Source organism: Danio rerio, chromosome 13, assembly GCF_052040795.2.
Source record: "Danio rerio strain M-AB ecotype USA chromosome 13, GRCz13ab, whole genome shotgun sequence".
Classification (NCBI taxonomy): domain Eukaryota; kingdom Metazoa; phylum Chordata; class Actinopteri; order Cypriniformes; family Danionidae; genus Danio; species Danio rerio.
Genome location: NC_141033.1, coordinates 37,427,501 through 37,449,990, shown reverse-complemented (window position 1 = coordinate 37,449,990; position 22,490 = coordinate 37,427,501). Strand labels below are relative to the sequence as shown.

The following is a 22,490-nucleotide window of genomic DNA, read 5'->3' as shown; positions in this document are numbered from 1 at the left end:
TTGCAGATTTTTCCCCCCCTTCTAAAAAGCCCATCGCCCCCGTCCTCAAAGTAGAGGACACATCTGGATGCAGAGGCCCATGTGCCTCCCTCCCCTCGCCCCTCCACATGGATGCAGATGTCGGAGGACACAGATTAAGAGCTGGAGATTGGACTGCTCAGCTTTATCGGCTGCTGCTATGGAGCCTTTTAACGGATGCAGAAACGACTGGGAACTAAGTCTGGAAGAAATAGTTTAAGTAGCAGAATGCGTCACATCACTGATCAACAGCTTCTGTTTGTGTGGAAAACATTGTATTGGTGCCCACCCAAGGCTGAAAGCATGACCTGAACGTTAGGGGGGAGGGGTCTAAATGCTAGGTCTAAATTTATTTGGAACTATTAGCAGAATTGTCCTAAAATATGTGCACACACAATTTTTATTAGTGTTTTTTGTGTACAGAATTACACAAATTACACCATATTTTAAAAATTCTAGACAGCAAAATGTGAGGCATTATGTCAAGTGATTTGTAGTTAAAATATTTAAAAGGTTAGTTCACCCAAAATTAAAAATTCTGTCATCTTTTACTCTCATTTAACATTCCAAATCAGTTTGAGTTTGTATTCAACCTTTGTCTTTTTTAGTATATGATTTTCCTGCTATGGATGTAAATGGTTTCATGTTTCCAGCTTTCTTGAAAATATCATTTTTAGTGTTCAACAGAATAAAGAAATAGAGAGTAAATAGTAAGTAAATGCGCATTTTTGGGTGAATTATGCCATTAAAGTGGTCAATAAGAGTGGATCAGTAAGTGTTTGTTTGCAGTGTAGTTTCATCTCCCTCTAGTGGTGTGTTTTGGACTGTACAGTGTTTTGGTTCATTTACTCTTGCAAGTAGGTGGCATTTTAAATAGCTTACTACTGGTTCAGCTCTGAGGTTAAATATCTTACCTCAAGTGCACAATACAATTCTCACGGATCACCTACTCCGCTTAAAACTTACAGATTAATCTTTGTAAAATCAAAGTCGAATTGACTGTTCAGCTTGGAGTTTGATTGACAGTTGAGCTGACCAATCAAAATGCAGATAGTGTGTGCCGCCTTTGTGCAGACCCTTTTCACAAGACTGTTATGACGCGTTTAACAGTCATTGAACTGTTATTTACTATCTTGATTTTTACTGTTAATGAAGTCTCTCAAAACTGTAAAAAATGTAAAAGCTTTGTCTATTGTAAGCTATTATGAATCTGTTTTTGGCGTATTGTGAATGTCTTCCTTTTGTTTTTGTTTTGTTTTGTTTTGTTTTTTTAATTTCAATTATCTCTGGATTTTTTGTTTGTTGCCTGTTTTGAAGTAAATTGCTAATGCATTAAATAAATTAATTACGCTTAACCTGAAAATTTCTATCTATTTATGTAGGTATTATATAATCTTTGCGTCAAAAAACAAATTACTCCTTGCGAGGTGTTTGTAATGCAGCATCTTTGGGGCTGAGAAAAAATTTGACATTATTCTCTCCTCTGGCTGCTGTCATCAGTCCGACACTATTTTCTCCTTTTTCTGAAAGTCTTGATAACACCATTATGGCATTTTTCTTTTATTATTTCAGTAAATAGTATTGTAATAAAATATTTGTTGTACCATTTAGTTCGCTCTAAGTTTACACAACTATGACGACTTCTGCTGCTCAGAAAGCTGTAAATGTGAAAAGGGTCTATTTTGTCTGACAACAACACATACAGTAAATAGATTAACATTGGTGGACCTGAATTTAAAAAGGTTTTCACATGAGAAAGGGTGGAAAATATACAAAATTGGTGTCTATTCTGGTCCTAAAAATACATATTGGAAAGTTGTTGACAGAGACCTAGACAACAGAAAGTGCTCCATGTGTGTTTTCTTTATTTTACACCAGCACAGCACAGTGTTATTTACCATAAAATTATTGTAATATATTACTTAGTCTAATGTCAGTATTCATTTCTTTATTTAATTTACTATATTTTAGAATTGATTTTATTAAATTAAGTTAGAAATAAGTTGCACTGTAAACAATTTTTGTAAATGACAGTATTTAACTGTAATATGAACTATATTTTACTGTTGGACAGTTTTGCAGTATGTTACTGTATTTTAAAGTTGCATTGTGAAAATTACTGTGTATTTTACAGTAATGATATACATACAATGCTGTAAATAAATATAGAGCTAGATAAATGGTTGTATAAACACAAATACAGTCTGTTTGCTGTAATTGATTTACAGTAAGTTAATGACGAACTGCTGCCAATAAGTTACTGTAGATTCTGCTGGAAACTATTAACAGTGTCGCAATTTAAACAAGTTTGTTTCTCATAATTCAACAGGATTTATTTTAGGCAGAACTTCTGTGATATAATTATAAGTAAATTTTGTGTTGAAGTATGTTTTTAATGAACTGCATGTTTGTTCTTTTTTTCTGCAGGAATTGGTGGATTATCTGCGGTGTCACTCTCACAGTGCGGTTTACGCTACAGCCATGTCGCCACCTGTCGTGGAGCAGATCATCAGGGCAATCAAATGCATCATGGGAGTCGATGGAACCACAGAAGGTAAGTAACCAACAACTGCATAGACACTGACTCAATTTAAGAGTCCACATTAGTCAAAGCACTACTATACACTTGATAAATCAGAGGATGACGAGACCTCACTTCCAACCAGTCAGTGATTCTAATATCAACAGACAGTGTAATTCTCCACCCAACACGTTGGCTTAAACATGAGCAATCTGATAGGAAAGAGATTTAATAACCATATAAAATGTATTTCACCGCAGCGTATAAAAATAAATGGAAACCAGATTACAATAAAGCAATAGAACTAGCTTAAAGAATCCAGACCTTTAGTCAAGAAAAGGTCACATATTTCCAGGTATTAGAAGTCAGCAGAATGGCACCAGATGTTATAAGGGCTTTCCCAAGCTGCCTTCTGTTTTTGATATGCGTTAATCCATATATTTATGTTTTTTAGAGGAGACGTTGTGTTTCTTTTTAGTTTCGCTGAAGTTCACACTGTCATAAGAGACAAACCACTTTTTTTCAAATATAGCAATAGTTTTTCAAATATTTCCCAAGGAAATTTTTACAGTATTTCCTATAATATTCTTTTCTTCTGGATAGGTTGTATTTCTTTTAGTTTGGCTGGAATTTATTTAAAAGCAATTTTAAGGTCATTATTACAATCCTCCTTAAATGTTTTTGGGGTTTTTTGATCGTCAACAGAGCAAAACAGTGGTGTTGTCCAATGACCTGCTCCAAAAAAAAAAAAAATTTTAAATCTTACAGATGTCAAAGTTAACAGAAGAGCAAACAACAGATTTAATTGTGGAAGTTGTGGAATCTTCCGTATGCTATGTTTATAAAACACAAGAGGCTTTTAGGATGATTGTGTCAAAGTCTGTATACACAGCACACCTTTTAATTCAGATAACTATTTCAAATAAAACTCCTCTGCTACAGTCGGACAAGTGGTTCTAGTCCAAACTTGTGCTGAGAGAATCTCTCTAGGCTGTTTTGATTTGTTGAACACTGTGATGTCTGTATCAGACTTGGACAAGCTTCACATCACTGTTATTACTGGCATTATGAGTCACACTGATCTAAAGCATGCTTTACACCTGGTATTAACATGAGTTTTGATCAATTGGATCGCAGGTAGACAAGAAAACACATTCTCATTTACACCTGGCATTTTAATATGTATATATGTTGTCCCTTTTCTGGTGAGGGAGGGTGATTGAGTGGGTATATGTACATATGTACAGTGTTGCTTCTCTGAAGTTCTAATCTAATATTGTAAAAATTAAAAAATTCTTTGAAGTCATTGCATTTGGGAACAGAGATGAGGTTCTTAAGGTGAATGCGTACCTTGGCTCTAATGGTCAAACAACAAAAATAAGGTCAAGAATTTTGGTGTTATTCTTAGGTCAAATATAAGTTTTAGTAGTCATGTCAAAGCAGTAAGAAATTAGCATACATCTCAAAACATTGCAGGAATTAAATGCTATGTTTCCAGTAAAGATTTACAGAAACTTGTTCATGCTTTAATCACCAGCAGGGTGGATTACTGTAACGGACTCCTCACTGGCCTTCCCAAAAAGATAGTCAGACAGTTGCAGCTCATCCAGAACGCTGCTGCCAGGATTCTGACCAGAACCAGAAAATCAGAGCACATCACACCTGTTCTCAGGTCTTTACACTGGCTCCCAGTTACATTCAGAATAGATTTTTAAGTATTATTACTTGTCTATAAATCACTAAATGGCCTAGGACCTCAATACATTACAGATATGCTCATTCAGTACAAACAGATCATTCAGATCAATAAATAAATTAGAAATTTCAAGAGTTCAGTCAAAGCAGGGTGAATCAGCCTTCAGCCCCCCACTGCTAAAATCAGCCTCCAGAAATAATCAGATGTGCTCCAACGTTAGGCGAATTCAGATCAACACTTAAAACCCATCTGTTTAGCTGTGCCTTTACTGAATGAGCACTGTGCTATGTCCGACAGATTGCACTATTGTGAATTTTTTATTTTTCATTTTTTTAAACCTGTTTTAACACATTTTAATGTTTTTAGTTTTTAATTTAACCATTTTATTCTTTGTTTTATTTCCTTATACTTGGAAATGTGCTATATAAATAAACTTGCCTTGCCTAGAACATTAAGTATAATATCCATGAAGACATTTTCTACAGTAAATATATCAAATATATATATATATATTTTTAGATTAGTAATATGCATTGCTAAGAACTTCATTTGGACAACTTTGAAAACTCATTCTCATCATTTAGATTTTTTTGAGACCTTTTGTTGCATCTCAAACAAATATTGTCTTCTCTCACCAATCCATGCATGGAAAGCATATTTATTCAGCTTTTATTTGATATGTATATATAAAATCAAATAAAGCCACTTGTGCAGACTGGTTTTGTGGTCCAGGATCACATATATACCGTATTCCCTTTCCTTTATTTCTGATGAATTCCTATTACAGCAGATATACTACATACACATTATTATATATTCATATTTTTAAACCATTGAAATAGAATGTAGAAATTCATTTCATTAGATTGAAAGTGCTTTAAAATATATAATAAATAAAATGAGAAAGGTCTTTTACATTTTAAGCATTTATTTAGGTTCTCTTCTTCACTACTTAAGTGATATTTAATGTTGTTATGGTTCCATTGTTATTATAGTAAAGCTAAACAGTTATTTTTAGAGTGTATGAACAAAACAATGAGGGCAGCACTTTTTATTTCTGCTACAATACATGCAAAACTAAGTACAATTACGTTAGAATCAGCATTATAAAAGATTAAGTGCTCTTTTACTGCTTCCAAAACAAACGTTCGATTATGACTTCGTCTGGCCTCCTTGCTTCAATAACACATTGAGTACGTTTACATGGACATTAATAATGCCATTTTATCTTGTTAGTCTCTTGGGGGGCATGCCTGAAATATTCCTGAATGAAGGTGAAAGTGCTGAGCTGCAGTTAAAGTCGACAAATTAAAAATGAAACACCAGAAATTGCATTAAATTCTAGAGAAAATAAAAATAATAAAATAAAAATAAAAAATGTGCTTTAACATGTAAAACAGTATCATGAAAGGAACATTCAAAAAGCAACTCATGTAAACACCTTAATCATATTTTTGTCTTATTCACAATAAGGCAATAATAATAATAATAGTTTGATTGCTAATAATCTAATAATTAGATTGCTGATATCCATGTAAATGTAGTCAATGTCTACAAAATGCCAGCAATCTAATGCTTTTTGACCACCTATGGACATGGCTCCCTCATTAGCATAAACAGCATCTAAAGCTGTCATTATGCTGACACACAGGCATTTGTAGCTCTACCCTTTTTTTAATTTAAACCTAAAATGTACAATTGGATCAAAGGGCAGTTTTAAAGAGTTATAAAATATTATTTGTGTGGTATTTTCAGCTGAAACTTCACATACATCAAAGACTTGTTTTACATCTTGTAAAAACAAGTGTAATAGGTCCCCTTTAAAAAAAATCCCCTAAATTTACCATCATCCACTTGAGAATGCTCAAAAGCACCAGTGTAAGCACCAGTGTAGTTTTTACCAGTGTAAGCAGAGCCTGAGAGTTCACTTTACAATGCTCCATTTTGATCAGAACAGAAGACCTGCCACATCTAAACTTGTACCACATCCATGACTAATTGTTTGGTTTGAGCTTCACCTGCTGTTTCCAGCGTCTGCCAGTGTTTCTGTTGAAGGCTTTCTAATGTAATGAAAGTTAACAGCGGTTGTATTCGTTCTGCTGACATGAGGTCATTAGAGCTTGGCTTTACAGCACACCTCCTTTTGAAATACCTGCCAATCGCTTCGCAGGTAATTATATGCAAACATGCTGTTGTTTTCCAAAAAGCTTAGGCGGTGCTGCCAAAGAGAGCTGGAGGTGGAGCTGGCCAGCCCACCAGAACGGCATGATTCACACCATTAAAGATAGAGGAGGTAGACATAAACTGAACAAGACAGAGAGTGAAAAGTATTGGTGTCCGTTGAGTTATTGATGTGTCTCCAATTGCATTAAGTTGTTAGAATTATCTCCTTATGTCTCGAACCACCAAAATTCAACCGCTAAGCTACCGCTAACCGCATGGTACCTTGTTCATCTGACTCCATGCTTCTCAGTTTACCCCCAGCCTCCGTTTGTGTGCCAAATCCATCGTATCCTATCGTTCAAGCCAACAGTGTCTTGGCAAAGAATGAAATTTGTCTACCATTCAGCCTGACAAAACAAAACCAGCTGGTACTGTTTTTACATCGAACAACTCCACACACACACATTAAGAGGCGTTTTCAAGAGGTTCGAGAGCCTATGAAGGTATCGAAAACATTTAATGTCTAAAAGAATTGATTGTTTTCTTCCTGTTTTTGTTTGTTACTATGTTTTTGGATTATTTTATGAATGGGTCTGCTCTATCTCACCTAACTACTTAATGGTCTTAATGAGGGGCTATTAAAAGAGCCATCATGGGATTTGAACGGCAGAACGGATGATGTCATTTCCCATCTCCTCTTTTGGGCCCCTTTTCTAGTCTTTCACATACAATCAGCTGGTATCCCTAAAGGGAACTAATAGTTGTTTGTAAACTCTTCTTGATTGGGAATAAAGCATACGTTCTAGTTTGTCTAAAGTTGAGGTATTGCTAAGGCTGTTTTGTAAGAGCAGGGACTGCTGGTGGTATGGCTTGATGCCACTACATTATGTTGCAATTCCTTGGCCATTTTCCCAGTGTTTTCAACTATATTTAAAGAGAACAACTATGAAACTTGCAGGCAAACAGTGTAGTCAAAAAGAATTGGAAAATAAGTGGGGCTGTCTTTGTGCCAGCTGTTTTTAGGACTAGTTTGTAGACATATTTGTACTATGGTTTGCAGACTTTGCCTGACATGGTCTGTTTTGGCATTGGTGCTACCGCAAAGTGGGCACAGACTTTTAGAGTGTGACAAATTACTACAGAATTAGTGTGACGACATTTCAGTGTATTTTTAAATAAACACCAGAATCAAACCCTTGTTGTTTACACAAAATAGCTTCAATAAATATATGAAAATCATCACAACCATAGGGAGACTGTCATAAAAAGTGAAGCTTATGAATATAAATTCTGTTCTGCACAAATTATGTTTTATATGTTTAGTAAATAGTCTAAGGGCCCTATCATACACCTGGTGCAATAAGGTGCAAGACATGTATGACACGATTTGTTGCAATTTTCAGACCAGCACAACCCTACTTTTCACGTTTTGTGCCACGTTGTTTAAATAGCATATTCATTTGCGCCAATTTGTGGACTCATGGGTGTGCCGGTCTTTAAAGGAGGTGTGTTAAAGTGCATTGTTGGCGCGTTATTTTGAGGAACTGAAATAGACTGAGCCATTTACCAACTAAAAGCTGGTCTAAAGTCCAGTGCAGAGCATGTTAGTCATACGTCTGTGCAGGTCCAAATGCTTAATACACACAGAATGTACTAATACACAAATGTCTTTACATATAAAAAAATGGGGGGCTTTTTTCAGTTTATTCATGGAAACATGCATTTGTATAAAGTTATTATTATTAGCTGTACAATTTATTTCATACATATTTGTTTTAATAAAAACAATATTAGATTTCTTTATCTGTCAGGTTTTGGAGACTTATGCGTCACTATATGGATCATAAGAGTAGGACGTGTGTTTGAATATAACTCATTTGTTTGACCACACTTCCTTATTATTGTTTATTTATTTGTTTGCTGGAAATAAGAACTGAATTTAGAAATAGGTTTGAAACAAATCTTTGTGCTTAACAAACAAAATGAAATATGTAGGCTAAAGGATGTCTTCAGTGGAGAGCGTACAATGTGAGATGAGACTTTGATTGGTTTAATGCATATTATGCTCAAAACACACTCATAATTCATTAAGAGAATAAGCACAACCCCGTTGGACCATGCGCCACAGCATAAATCATATTTTTCCATCTTTAAAATAGCAAAACTGGATTCAAACACACCCTTCATGCTTTTACGCTATGCGCTTTAGACTTTGCACCTAGATCATTAAAATAGAGTCCTAAGACTTTGCTTAAATCTAGTTTTAAGATGCAGTTTTATCAGTGCAAGGGTCAATGGTAATTTGTTCAAAAGACAGTCTCCTTTTTGCCTACTAACTAATAATCCTATTAACATAGGACATGTTGTAAGAAAACACAGCAAAACTGTATATTTTTGTTTTGCTGGACTGTACGAAAACATTTGGATTGATCAAAATCATACTGTAGTCACCATCCATATCCTTTTCATTCACTTGCCTTTTCTAGTCACTTGTAAGCTTGTATGTAACATAATATATGAGGACGAAGAAGGAGTAAAATGTTCAAGAGAATGTGAATACCATTATTTATTATTTGTATAAAAAAAAACTCACGGCAAAGTTTTCTGAATAGAGGTGAGAAAAAAAGACATAGAGCAGCTGTATACTTCACTAATGTTCACTAATGAATATGTAAATATGTGACTTCTATGTAATTTACAAAATAAACAAGAAAAATCAATGTGGTGAGAAAAAGCAGAAAAAAGCATGTTCATATAGAGATGCAGATAAGTTTGCTCAAGCTCTGCAATTTGGCAGTCATTTTTTTCTGCCAGCTTATTCAATAAATTGCTCTAAAGCAGTGGTTTTCAAACAGTGGTACGTGTACCACGAGTGGTACGCGGGCATCCTTCTAGTGGTATGTGGAGGAGTCATATGTACATGCTACATATATTTGAAAAAATATATTTAAAAAGATTTATAAATGAATATGATGACATATAGCCTATGTTTCCAGGTGCTGATAAATAAGCTACTATGTTAATACTTTACAGAAGTACAGGAGTTTTTCTTACTTTTTAAGACCAGTATACTGGAAAAAAAATATTTAAAGAAGATTCCTTGGATTTAATACATTCTTTTAAGTTAAGAGGTCGTAAACAATTTATTTGAGCTGAATTTAAACTAATTAAGTTGAACATTTCTAAATTCAGTTTGTTTGTTTGTTTAAATTCAACAAATAAATTGTTTTTGCAGACTTTTTTTATTGTATCCTATACTTTTTAACTTTTAAAAGCGCATTCTAATTTAAATGTTGCCTTTTTACATATAAGTACAGTGCAGGGTTAATGTTCAAATTATTTATAATGTTTAAATTGGCTGACAATAGTATTCTTATTAATAGGAATTAATCTGCCTCGTTTTTTAACTGTACAAAGCTGTAGCTGCTTTACTGGGCCTACTACGCTACTGTACTTCAACACTGCTCATTATGGTGGTACTTGAAGAGACATTTTTTTTTTCTGAGGTGACACTTGATGAAAAAAGTTAGAGAACCACTGCCCTAATGGAAAACATATAATAACTCTTAAAAAATTGTAATTGAAAAATTCATCAAAAACAAAGACACATTGCAGACATTTAATTTCAGAGCCAGATTTAAGCAAACTTCACTGTGGACCATAAGTGTTAGATACTAGAGTTGTCATGATACTGGAATTCGGTACCAATTGATACTGAAATTTTAAAAACGTCCATTTCCCCCTAACATTTGAGCGCTGTTGAACACGTTCTTAAACATTGCTGATTTGCCATTGAGCTAGTGTCGCACAATGTACAGATACTGAAAAAGTATTGTGAAACCCTGGATCTCAAAACGATACAATTCTGCATTTTTTTGTACCGGTACTTTTAAGTGACAGCTGTAGTTGCAAATGCTCATCAATAGGGGGCTATGTGGGGGGCGAACATTTCCACGGCAAAATGAGTGTGTGCGCTGAGCTGTGAACAGTTAACCCCCACAGCTCAGCTTGTGTACAGAGCTGATTACGAAAGTGAAATTTGGAATTATTTTGCGCGTGCTGCTGACAGTCATGGCAAGCCCACGAATATAAGTACTTTTTATTTCCATTTTTTTTTTTTCCTTTTTAAAAATTGTTCTACTTGGTTTCAGCTGACGGCAAACACAAAGTTAATTAATAATATTTTTAAAGAAAAAAAAATGATGGTGTTGGATCGATTTATTATCGGTATTGTGATATTTCATTTAGGTATTGTATTGAAGTCAAAAATTTGGTATCGTGCAACACTATATTGAGCACGTCCTTAAACACTGCTGATTTTACATTGTGTTCATGTGCACAACAGAAAGGACTGATTGGCCGTAAAGGTCATCAGTTCACCAAACTCACTGCAGTTTACGAAGTAAACACAGATACTGGGACCCTGGAGCATTTCAAAGCAACGTCCATCAGTTGGTTTGTCTATGAGCTTGCATACGAGCAAACAACTGATGAATCACGGCTTTAAAATGCTCCAGTGTCCCTGTATATGTGGTTACATTAAGTAAACAGCAGTGAGTTAGGTGATCTGATGACCTTCATGGCCAATCGCAGTCATTTTTGTTAAGCACGTGAACACAATGGCAAATCAGAAGTGTTTAAGAACGTTCTCAACAGCGATCAAATGTTTGGACGTTTCTAAAATTTCAGTATAGATTGGTACCGAATTCTAGTATCGTGACAACCCAATTACATACTGTAAATGGAGGCCTCACTTGAGGCATCAAACAACTCTACTTCACTCACATGCTTCATAGTATTTCTGCTCCGATCATTGCGATTTTTCCTATTTGGATTATCTTCTGTTTAACTTCTTTCACTGGTTCAAAAAACATCCCTATAAAGTTTCGCTGACATCATAGTAATCGGCCTATAAATAAACACAGTACATCTACGGTAACTGAGACTTTCATAAGCTGCATCCCTCTCATCCTTAGAGCAATCAAATCCCTCAAATCCAGTCCCAGCGGAGGAGCCCTTTGAGATTATTTGCACTTTTCCTTTTGACCTACGGTTGCTCCGTTGTAAATCACGACCTTTACTTTATTCTAGCCTCCCATTTACGTCTCTTCTTTTCCAATGTAAGCTAACAAATTCTCCCGAATGACGCCTCTGTCTGCATCTCCCCCACAGGCCAACGAAGAGTTCGACAGCTGGCTGAGAACACGCACTACTTCAGATCTCGGCTGAAAGAGATGGGCTTCATCATTTACGGCAACAAAGACTCTCCGGTGATACCGCTCCTGCTATATCAACCAGGGAAAGTCGGGTAAGAGACATTCAGATTACCGACCCCTTAATGCGCAGTTTACACAACAGCATCTCCAGTCTCGCATTTGCACACACCCCTATTTAGTCCATTTGAGAACCCTTAGATCGCTCAGCCAGCAAGAAGCAAAGCATTACGTTCCTTTGTGAGCTTTTCTCCTGGTCTGCGCGTCGTCTTTGTGATTAAGGACAGTTTCCAATGTCTGGACACTATAGTAATCCTCCTTTGAACTTGTGAACCTGCCCACATTCGGGGCTGCCAGTAAAACAACAATGCGAGGCTTACATCGGGTTACAAAGGTGATAGCGTTGAATGCCATGTGGAAAATGTACTGACTGCTTGAAGACACCCCAACAAAAGCTCCAGTCATCTCCACTGGTCATTCCAAAGAAGGCGATGTGGTCTTTTCAAGAAGACGTTGGACCGTGGCCATCTTGGATGGTCTGGTTGATCCATGAATCAGTGAAAAAAAACAAAAAACAAGAGAGGCAGAAAGAAAACATGACATGCGAGAGGCTCATCACCGCACAGGCGTTTCAGACTCCTCCAAAGATAACAGCTTCCTGGCACAGCAACAAAGACCACGGCAGCTGTGAGGCCTTTTAAATCCAGCTTTCACTCTCCGTCGCCGCTCTGTTCTCTCGCCGCTGACAAAGTGGAGGCCTTCTCTCCTCCTCTCGCTCTCAATCTTTTCCTCCTCCATTATACCTTTCCCTTTGCCTTGTCAATCCACTTCTTTTTCTCCCTCTTGGCTAATGCAAATGACAGTCCAGCTGTGCGGTTTACAATGGATTTCCCTTCGCTCAAAGGGCGAGGAAAGGTAGCAGACAGTGCAAACTCTGAATGGGACAGCGTCACCCTCCTCTGAATGCTGAAAGACAGGCCATAACTGCTTCACGAGCGTGCGATATTTAATAACAACCTCGGTTTGTAATGATGATTGTCATACTTTGAGTGTTGACGATGTCTGGAAACTTGAATGCATTAATGGTTTTGGAAGAAACGAGCAAATTAAAAAGGAATCTGCAGCTTTCGAGGTTAGCATGAAAACCTCTCCCTGTTTTATAACACCAATCATGACATTATATCAATACAAAACTTGAAGATGCAAGCTGTTCTAGAACATTTAATGGTTTGGCAGACATATGTTTGTCTGTGTGTGTGTGTGTGTCTCTAAACTTCATTTATACGTTTGGGCTGATCATCATCATTATGGGTTTTAATTGTCTGCCCGCAGAGCGTTCTCACGGGCCATGTTGAAGAGGAAGATCGGTGTGGTTGTTGTTGGTTTTCCAGCTACTACTATTACAGAAGCCAGAGCTCGATTCTGTGTGTCTGCTGCTCACACCAGAGACATGCTCAACAAGGTAATAAGCACCTTATATCTCAAACTAGGCCTGTCAGGATATCTGTTTTTTGTTGTATTATATTTCGCACTAAAATATATTGCCATTAACAATATTATTGTCATTTTAAAATAATTTTATGCCACTCATTATATAAAGCCAAAATGACAATATCATCACAATGCAAGTACACTCTTCCAAAGAATATTTTGTTTTTAGGAATATTTCATTAAATTATAGTCTTTTTAACAATGTAATAATTAGCATTAAAATCGGAATGTGAAAATGCATTTCCTAAATAAATAATAATAAATGTTAACAGAAATGTGCAAAGGAAAAAGTAAGAGGCTATTTTCAACTGTCAAACACTCACATGAAAATATACTATAGTAAGTTATTGTAAATACTGAAGTGTTCATCCAACAGAGGTAGAGATGTTGTAGCTAAAATGGGCTATAATTGTTTTTTTTATGTATGAGCGATATATATTGCATCACAAAAAAATGATTGAGGGCATGTCCATGTGTTGTGTGATAAGTCAATGTATTGATTATTGTTACCATTCCATCTCAAACAAATCCATCATAGCTAGTGCAGCTTTGTTTGTTTGTTTTTTCTCACAGCTTTTTTTCTAGAGAAATCTACTAATGAAAACTAGTTTACTGGTTTCTACCATAAGTCAAAAGAGCTGATTTTTTTATTTTTTTTGTACTTGAACACTGTTAAAAAAAATTATTAATAAAATGTTGAAAGACCAAATTATCTAAGCTGAACTAATTTTTTTGACATAGTGCTAAAATCTTTAAAAACTCTTTTAAAACTTTAAATGAAAGTCATATTCTAAATTCAGACAATTATTGGAGTCAAATGTGCGACAAAAAATATTTTAAATTCAGACATTGCTTGACATTATGCAATAAATACTTTAGAAACCTTAAATTAAAGTTTTTTTTATTTATTTTTTTTTAGATGCATTCAACATTCACACATGTTAATTTTGACAAAATTAAAGTTGGAGTTATAACTGATAACCTTAAAAAAAGTTATATTTTTGTAAAAGCAAAGAAAAAATTTTATTTGATAAATAATAATTACAGTTTTTTTGAATGCAGCAAGTGAATTTAGTAATAAATTTATTATAATGTGCAGTATTAAAAAAAACATTCATTTTGGGGAACTGAAAAGCATATCATTTAATAGTATTTTGTTTTAAAAGTGAACTTCAACTAAGATTAGATGTGAGCAAATGTACTCTATAACTCTTTTTTTTTTCACACATGCCTATAGACATTTTTTCATAGAACGCAAAATTATCCATTATACTTTGTGTGTAGGCGTAAGGAGGATGCTTCGAATTTCCAGACAGCAGCTTGATCCATGTAAAGAGTCACATTTGGACAGCTTTGAAACTTTAGTTTTAATTTATTATACTTGCTTTTAACATCTTTGAACTAATACTGCTGTTGATCAGCACCACCTCCTGGACTGATTATTTCAAAAATGTGATCTATTGGGGATGGAAAACAACTGCTGCAAGTCATTTCACCCTCATTTGTCAGACGGTATGTCAAGCTGTTTAAATTAAGCCCGGTCATCGCTAAAGTCAACATTTTCTCTCTTTTTTTCAAATCTATAATCAACCCAAGCGAATGTAATTACTGTACACGCGTACTGTAACACATTGAATGAATGAGTGACACAAAGTGAAAATAAAGTGACATTTTAAAGTTACAGAAAAGATATTATTACCATGGTAGACACCACACAATACAAACTAACTACATAAACTGATTAGAATCAAGATGCAAATCAGCCAACATAGCATCAGTAACATACTTTTATTGGTCATTTGTGGAAATTGCATGACTTACAAACCTGTTAACTGATGCCAGTAATATGGTTTGCTCTATATAATGCAGTGATGTGTGTGTCTCTTGAAGAGTCCGCTGAGCACAGTATAACAGCTGACAAATCAGGAACACAGACTGTATTTCAACTTATTTTTGTGTATTTCAAATATTTCAACTGTATTTCGTATCTGACAGCAGACGCTGAATTAGGAGAACATTTTTCCTCTTGCACTTAAACCGCATCTGACAGCCGCATATCGGCTTTAAAACACATCTTTCAAAATCAATGTTGTGCATCACAAAAACACTCCCTAAGAAACTCAAAACAGTATTGACACCTACTTTCGGATCGAGAATTACCTGTTGATAAAACGCTGCTCTCTCTGACGACACTTCTAAATGGAAGTTCTAAGCATCCTACCAAAAGGCACCGGTCGCTGTGGTGCCCTCCCGGCAGCAACGAAGAAAAAAGGTCTATACACATAATAAACATGCGCATGACATCAGCGTTTTCACAATGTTGTGTTTTTCTAGTTTACGTAGAGACAGTTACCATTTTAGAAAAAAAATCCAGAAAAGTTATCCCTAAAGTTATCTGTTTCAGTCACTAAAACCCCGATGTCATGTAAATAAGCTGCCAACATATCGTTTTCTCTTTTTCTTTTTTCAGTTAAAAACCATGTTGTGTAAAACCTCCTTTCCCTAACCCTGTTCCTGGAGCCCAACCAACAATACACATTTTCAAACGCTTTCTAATCAAACACACCTGATTCAATTCATCAACTTTGTTAGAAGAGACTCCAAGACCTGAAATGAATGGGCCAGATAAGGAAGACATCCAAAATGTTTACTGTTGGTGTGCCTCCAGGAACAGCATTGGGAAACACTGGCTTAAACGTCTCTTAAATGTAAAACTAGAGTTAAGCATAGGCATTCTGAGCAAAAGTGAAAGCCGGTCCACTTCAAACAGATCTTCAAATGTCTCAAACTGGATCTTTAATAGTGCCATGGAAGTAAACATATTTCCAGGGTTTATAGAGCTGCTTGAATTTTAATATAGTGTTTTTAAGGTTTGATAAATGATAAAATTTTTGCTAGAGTGCTTGAAACTACATTTATAATAATTCATCTTATTAAATAGGTAATACCAATAATAATAAAATAATCTTACATTTAAAATCTTTTTGATTTTGCATGTAATGACAACTCCGGCATCTGTGGCTGCATTTTGTACTTTTGCCCTTTGCTTAAACAGTGATAGAGAACAAAATACATGGAGATTACATGCAGTGCATGGAATTAAAATTGCAATTTAAGATGAAAGATGGCACATTTATGATACAAGTAAATTACTTTTGAGGGTAAATAAGAGTAATTCAGTGTTGGTTTTTGAGAAAATAGAATATAGAAAATTATAATAAATAACATCTGATATGTGATGAAGTATTTACACTACCTGACAAAAGTCTTGTCGCCTATCCAAGTTTTAGGAACATCAAATTAACTTGACTTCTAGTTGATCATTTGGTATCAGAAGTGGCTTGTATGAAAGGCAAAGGCCTCTAGATTACGCTTATTTTACCTAAATATAATATGATCATGCCTTGATTTTTAATTAGGACAGTAAGGTTGGACTTTGCTTAGACAAAAGTCTTGTCACTAAACAAAAATAATATACAGTATGGAATATAAAGTCATGGTGCCGTGGAAAAGGAATCAATATTGTGTATGACTCCCATGAGCTTGGAGGACTGCATCCATACATCTCTGCCAGGACTCAAATAACTTATTAATAAAGTCATCTGGAATGGCAAAGAAAGCATTCTTGCAGGACTGTCAGAGTTCATCAAGATGTTTTGGATTCATCTTCAATGCCTCCTCCTTCATCTTACCCCAGACATCCTCAATAATGTTCATGTTTGGTGACTGGACTAGCCAATCCTGGAGCACCTTGATCTTCTTCGCTTTCAGGAACTTTAAAGTGGAGGCTGAAGTATGAGGAGTAGCGCTATCCTGCTGAAAAATTTTCCCTCTCCTGTGGTTTGTAATGTAATGGGCAGCACAAATGTCTTGATACCTCAGGCTGTTGATGTTACCATCCACTCTGCAGATCTCTCGCACGCCCCCATACTGAATGTAACCCCAAACCATGACTTTTCCTTCACCAAACTTGACTGATATCTGTGAGAAATGTGGGTCCATGCAAGTTCCAAAAGGTCTTCTACAGTATGATTGGGATGCAGTTAAACAGATGACTCATTGGAAAAATCTACCTTCTGCCACTTTACCAAATGATCAACTAGAAGTCAAGTTATTATTTGTTGCTCTTACAATTGAGGTCGACAACAAGACTTTTGTCAGGAAATACATATGTATGTAAATAAATCACTTTCCATTCTTGTAAAGTGCTGAAAAAGTCTGAAAATGTACGTAGAAAGTGCTTAAATTTGACTTTAGAAATGTTTTATTCAGACATATTGTAGCCTCACATTTCTTTATATGCCCTTTCAGGTACTTCAGAGCCTTGATGAACTTGGAGACTACATCAGGGTGAAATTCTCCCGTCACAGACGCCCTTATCGTCCAGAGCTGTACAATGTAACAAACTTTGGGCTGGACAGTTGATCGTTCACCCAGTGAGTGTGATGCCTTGTCCACATTGAGGGACCACCAAGGGCACCTTAGTGTGAATGCCTTGGTTTTTATTTTTTTAAATAAATCATAAAATAAAATGTCTTGCCATTCCATGCAGGACCGTTCAGCTTTTCCAAAAACAGAAAAAAGTTTGCAGTGTTTCTAACAGCTTTTAAAGTTTGTCCTACCACGAGGCTTGGACATTTATATGTGTATATATTGTACAATTCTATTTAATTGTTTATTTTAACTGCTGTTTCAGAGTTTTGTGCAGTTTGATAAATAATTTTCATCTCAGGGGATTGTGGGACAAAGGGAGGGTCGCGACGGCTGTGTTTATAGAACGCAAATCAAAAGCTGCTCTAAATATATCAAACAATTAACTCCCTTAACACTGACCTACATCAAAACTCGAGCTGCGGATAAGAAAGCCCTTGAAGTGACCCTGTTTTGTTGTTTTTGTTGTTTTTATCCTGCTGCTGAGATGGACTGATGAAAGACCTTCATTCTGTGCTGGATGATGTGTTTGTGTGATCCACAAGTGCATTGATTGAAAGATTGAACAAGGCTGGGTGTTACACACCCGGCGCAGCTCATTCACAGTCATTAAACATTCATACATTGCATATTACAGATTCTGCTCCTAATTTAAGCTGATATGCATTTATTTTTTTAGGAAACAACCACTTAATAATAATAATAATAATAATAATAATAATGTTTTGACTTTATTGACACTATTGTACTTGTAAATCAAATGGCTTATGTCGATTGTTTACATATTTTAGATATAGGACTTCAGTTCATTTGTAGGACATTTTGTTTTTTTCTAACAGAAATCAAAAGATTTATTTGATTATGACTAACTGACCAAGGTGGCTTATGGTCAGAATTGTGGTCAGAATGAACAAAAAAAAAAACAGTAAATGCTTCTGCACAATTAAACTAAACTATTAATATTATTAGCTACCACATTTAAAGTGAAATGTCAACATGAATAAGGTGCGTCCGTTTGTGGCATTATATTCAGATTAGCATGTTGCACCAGATTTCTTTTTGCACACTTTCTGGAGCTCTGAGACTTCACAGGAGACCAATCACGGGAGTATAACATATATAAACATATAAAAATGCATGTTAAGCATCGGTCGCACTATGCTTTTCATTCTTTTAACAATAATTTGGAGTAGATTAGATATTTAAATATTTTATTTATACTTTTAGTGGGGTTAAAAAAAGATGCTACAAATTGTATTTCAACTGTTGCACTGTTTTTAAAAATGTTGCACGCCAAAAACCTAGAGCGTCCTGGGCATTTGACTTTATTTTATAGATTATAACGTAAGTTATTAAATAACCTGCACTATAATTAACATCAAGTTTTGTCTGAGTATGGCATTTTAATGTGTTCTGTTAATCAACATTAATAATCAATGTAACACAATCAAGAACAATTATATTTTTGTCACAGTATTGCAGATCTGTTCTGGTATAACTATCTTTTATAATATACATACAATTTTGAAGTGGTCATAAAATATGAAACCAAAATTGGCTGGATCTTTTGACATATGAGAGGACACAGTAGTATAGTTTCAGACCTCAGAAATCAGTCATTCTAAAAACAGCTTATATCAAAAGCAGTCTGCCAAAATGACAGGTTCTGAAATGTTTTACTTTAAGATGTAATGAGGTGAATAAGCTCTGCCTCATCACACCTATTTAAAATATAGCTGTGTCTCATTTCAGAGAATCCTTCGAAGTCCGAGCGTTTTGAAATGAGAAGATCTAGCCTATAGAGGACAGAACTCATCACCTAGCGACCATAATAGCTGCCGTTAATAAACAGTGATAAAATTTTTAATGACTTTTTTCCAACATTATTTCAAAACTTATTTTACACAATCTGGAGGCCAAACAATGTTTAAGCTGGAAATATATGTCCTTTGATCCATACATGTACACATAATAATATAAACTGTCTATAAAAAACTTTTTGGTAAGACACGTCAAACTCTTTTTGTTTTTTTTTACATGTTTAGATATCCCAGTAAAACTAAACCTTATTCATACATTTAATTCTGCCGTTATCAGCGCACAATGAATCTTGGGATCTTTGAGACCGCAAAGGATGCACTGGTTGTGCACTTCATTACCTGGGAAACAAAAGATGCATTTTGAGGCTGCATTTAAATGAGCCTTCGACTGCGTCCGAAACCACATACTTCCATACTATGCAGAACGCTAAAATCAGTACGCAAGCAGAGTATTATGTCTAAATTCATAGATTTCGAAAATCAGTATGCGAGAAGTACCTGGATGACTTACTACATCCGGCGAGATTCTGAAGTGCGCATCCCGTGCACGCTGCGCTATCCCTTGATGCCCTGCGAGATAATTCATGAATGGGAGTGAAGCAACACAACCAAAGACCATAGAATCACCAAGAGGCGACACTCTAGTGGGATTTGGGAAACAGCCACTAGATGGCGCAGTGGCCATTTTGGATTGAAAATTCCAATAGAACAACAGCATATTATAAGTCTGTAAAATAAACTATGAAAAGTGCTGATGATTGTGATAGTAAGGTTTGTATTGTCGTCTGACATGTTGTATCTCAGCTTCAATGCACTTTTAAATTAAATAAATAAAAAAACAAAGCAGATGCTCGCCATCGCGACAGCAATAAGATCCAATGGACAGCAGTCCGCTTTCACTCCAAAATGGCGGAATCTGGGGCTGTTGCTGGGCGCTGCTGTTGCAATGGAACGTTCAATTGAGTGTCGCCTCTTGGTCATTCTAAGCTCTTTGACACAACTGACGCAGGTAGGTCACCGTGACCATGAAAAAACAGCAGATGTAGTACATCCGGATTCCATTCATACTCACAATTATACTGTATAAGACGTACTTTTCTAATGGCCGAGTCGTACGTTTAAATTCAAAATGCAGTACCTACTGAGTAGTAAGCAATTTCGGACACAGCCTAAAATTAGAAATTAAAAATTAGTTCTGCTAAACCATGATGTGTTGTTTTTTTATGTAAAAATATTGATAATATTATATGCTGACTTTAGAGAACCGTACAACCATACAAAGATATTCCATGACCCTTTTAAGTGTTTATTTTTATTTGTTGTAGTTTAAAGTGGTCTGATATATATTTTTGAATAAAGTAATGGATTAAACCATTAAAACTTAAATATTTGGCATAAAAGTCATCGCAGATTAAGATAATTAAACTGCCTTGTGATGTGGAAAAAGCCCTTGGGAATCAACTGGGCAGGAATTGCCCCTTAAAATAAAATATAACTGTAATTACAATGAATTGAAATTAATAATTAAATTAGGATTAAATGAAATAAGTATCCTGTATGATCGGCTGATAACTGTATTGTAATTTTTCCTTTAAAGTAAATCGTAAACCTATGGGGCCAGTCTACTCTGATTGTCAGAGGTTTTACACTGATGGGTTCATTCTTTTATCAGTGATTCAATATCATTGATCACAGCCAGTGCAGTCCAAAACTGAACTAATAGCCATTTTAATATGGAATCTTACTGGTATTTTATGTTATACGATTCATACAATCCAATCTACTTAGTTAATTAACCATTACAGATCCAGAATCATACAAACATAACATTTTCATCACATTCCTTAACACCTACATGGTCTCTATAGAAACTCTATTTATCGCTGTAAACACCAAAGCATATAGTAATTACCTCTTTGACTTGCTGCAAATTAGGTTTGTGAAAACAAATGTAGCGTCTGCACATGGTTTACCCAGCTCTGAATGAGACAAAACTTAATTGTTACATTTGAAAGAGACCCAAAAGACTGTCTGAACGCCAGAGCTCAACATGCCAGCTATGTTGCACACGGGCCAATATTCACCTAAAACTAGCAATTAGTAAAAGAGATGCACATTCCGCAGGTGTGTGGTAACCGACTGATTAATGCTGCGAGGAATCAAGACAGATAGTAAATGCTGCAGACAGATGGGCTCTAGTCTCCACTTGTTTCACTCGTGTTTGAAACAATGTTTGTTATTTCAAGAATACCAACACCATAGTGATGAAGATTTCTCAAGGCTGCGGTGGGAAACTGGGGAAATGTCTCAGGGACTCGATGGAAAATGCATGATTTTGTTCCGTTTCGGGGACATAGAGGGGGTGATTGTCGTTACACTGGAAAATATTTGATAATAGATGGAAAGCAGCAGTTATCAAGCAAGGTTGTGTTGAGTGATGGCCAACATATGTGGAGGAGCTCCGCTTGTCTATTACAAACTTTTGTTTTTTAGAGACTTTTTTTTTACTTTTATTAGGGTGTATTTTTTATAACGACATTCTATTGGTCTACCATATTTTGTAAAAAATCTCTGAAATGTTAATATAAATATTGTTTAATTGTTGAAAATACAGCCACCTTTGATCAACTTAATTTATCACTGCTAAATAAAAGTATTCATTTCTTGATCAACAACAAAAAGTTCTCATTGAAACCAAAGTTTTCTTGATTCATTTTATTGTGAGTCAATGACAAGAATTTTTTCTTTTTGTTTAAATAAAATGTTAAAATATGAGTGAAACAATGTTCTATTATAATTCAAAATATATTTATCATGTGAATATAAAAACATTAAATGTTAATTCTGATAATAAAATAATAATAATATTATTAATAATAAGTCTTGTCGCCTAATAGTACAGAATATAAAGTCATGGTGAGATGGAAAAATATTGAATATTGTGTATGACTCTCATGAGCTTGGAGGACTGCATTCATATATCTCTTCAATGACTCAAATAACATTAATAAAGTCATCTGGAATGGCAAAGAAAGCCTTCTTGCAGGACTCCCAGAGTTCATCAACATTCTTTTTATTCATCTTCAATGCCTCCTCCTTCATCTTACCCCAGACATGCTCAATAATGTTTATGTTTT

General features: G+C 35.3%; 2 protein-coding genes across 12 annotated transcripts in view; one reads left to right on the top strand and one right to left on the bottom strand.

The window, feature by feature from the left end:
• LOC141377032 (uncharacterized) overlaps positions 1-22,490 on the bottom strand; it is a 316,142-nt gene that overhangs the window by 244,381 nt on the left and 49,271 nt on the right. The gene's annotated exons all lie outside the window — the stretch shown is intronic.
• sptlc3 (serine palmitoyltransferase, long chain base subunit 3) overlaps positions 1-22,490 on the top strand; it is a 60,370-nt gene that overhangs the window by 36,235 nt on the left and 1,645 nt on the right. For 2 of the 3 annotated variants that reach the window (XM_087277801.1, XM_087277800.1), the window contains exons 9-12: positions 2,446-2,572; positions 11,571-11,706; positions 12,944-13,073; positions 17,414-17,538. In XM_087277801.1, the coding sequence (XP_087133927.1) occupies positions 2,446-2,572; positions 11,571-11,706; positions 12,944-13,073; positions 17,414-17,527 (507 nt within the window). In that variant the 3' untranslated portion in view covers positions 17,528-17,538. Of the gene's footprint in view, positions 1-2,445; positions 2,573-11,570; positions 11,707-12,943; positions 13,074-17,413; positions 18,160-22,490 lie in introns of those variants that run through there. The other variant, NM_001003562.3, reaches the window with a different exon arrangement.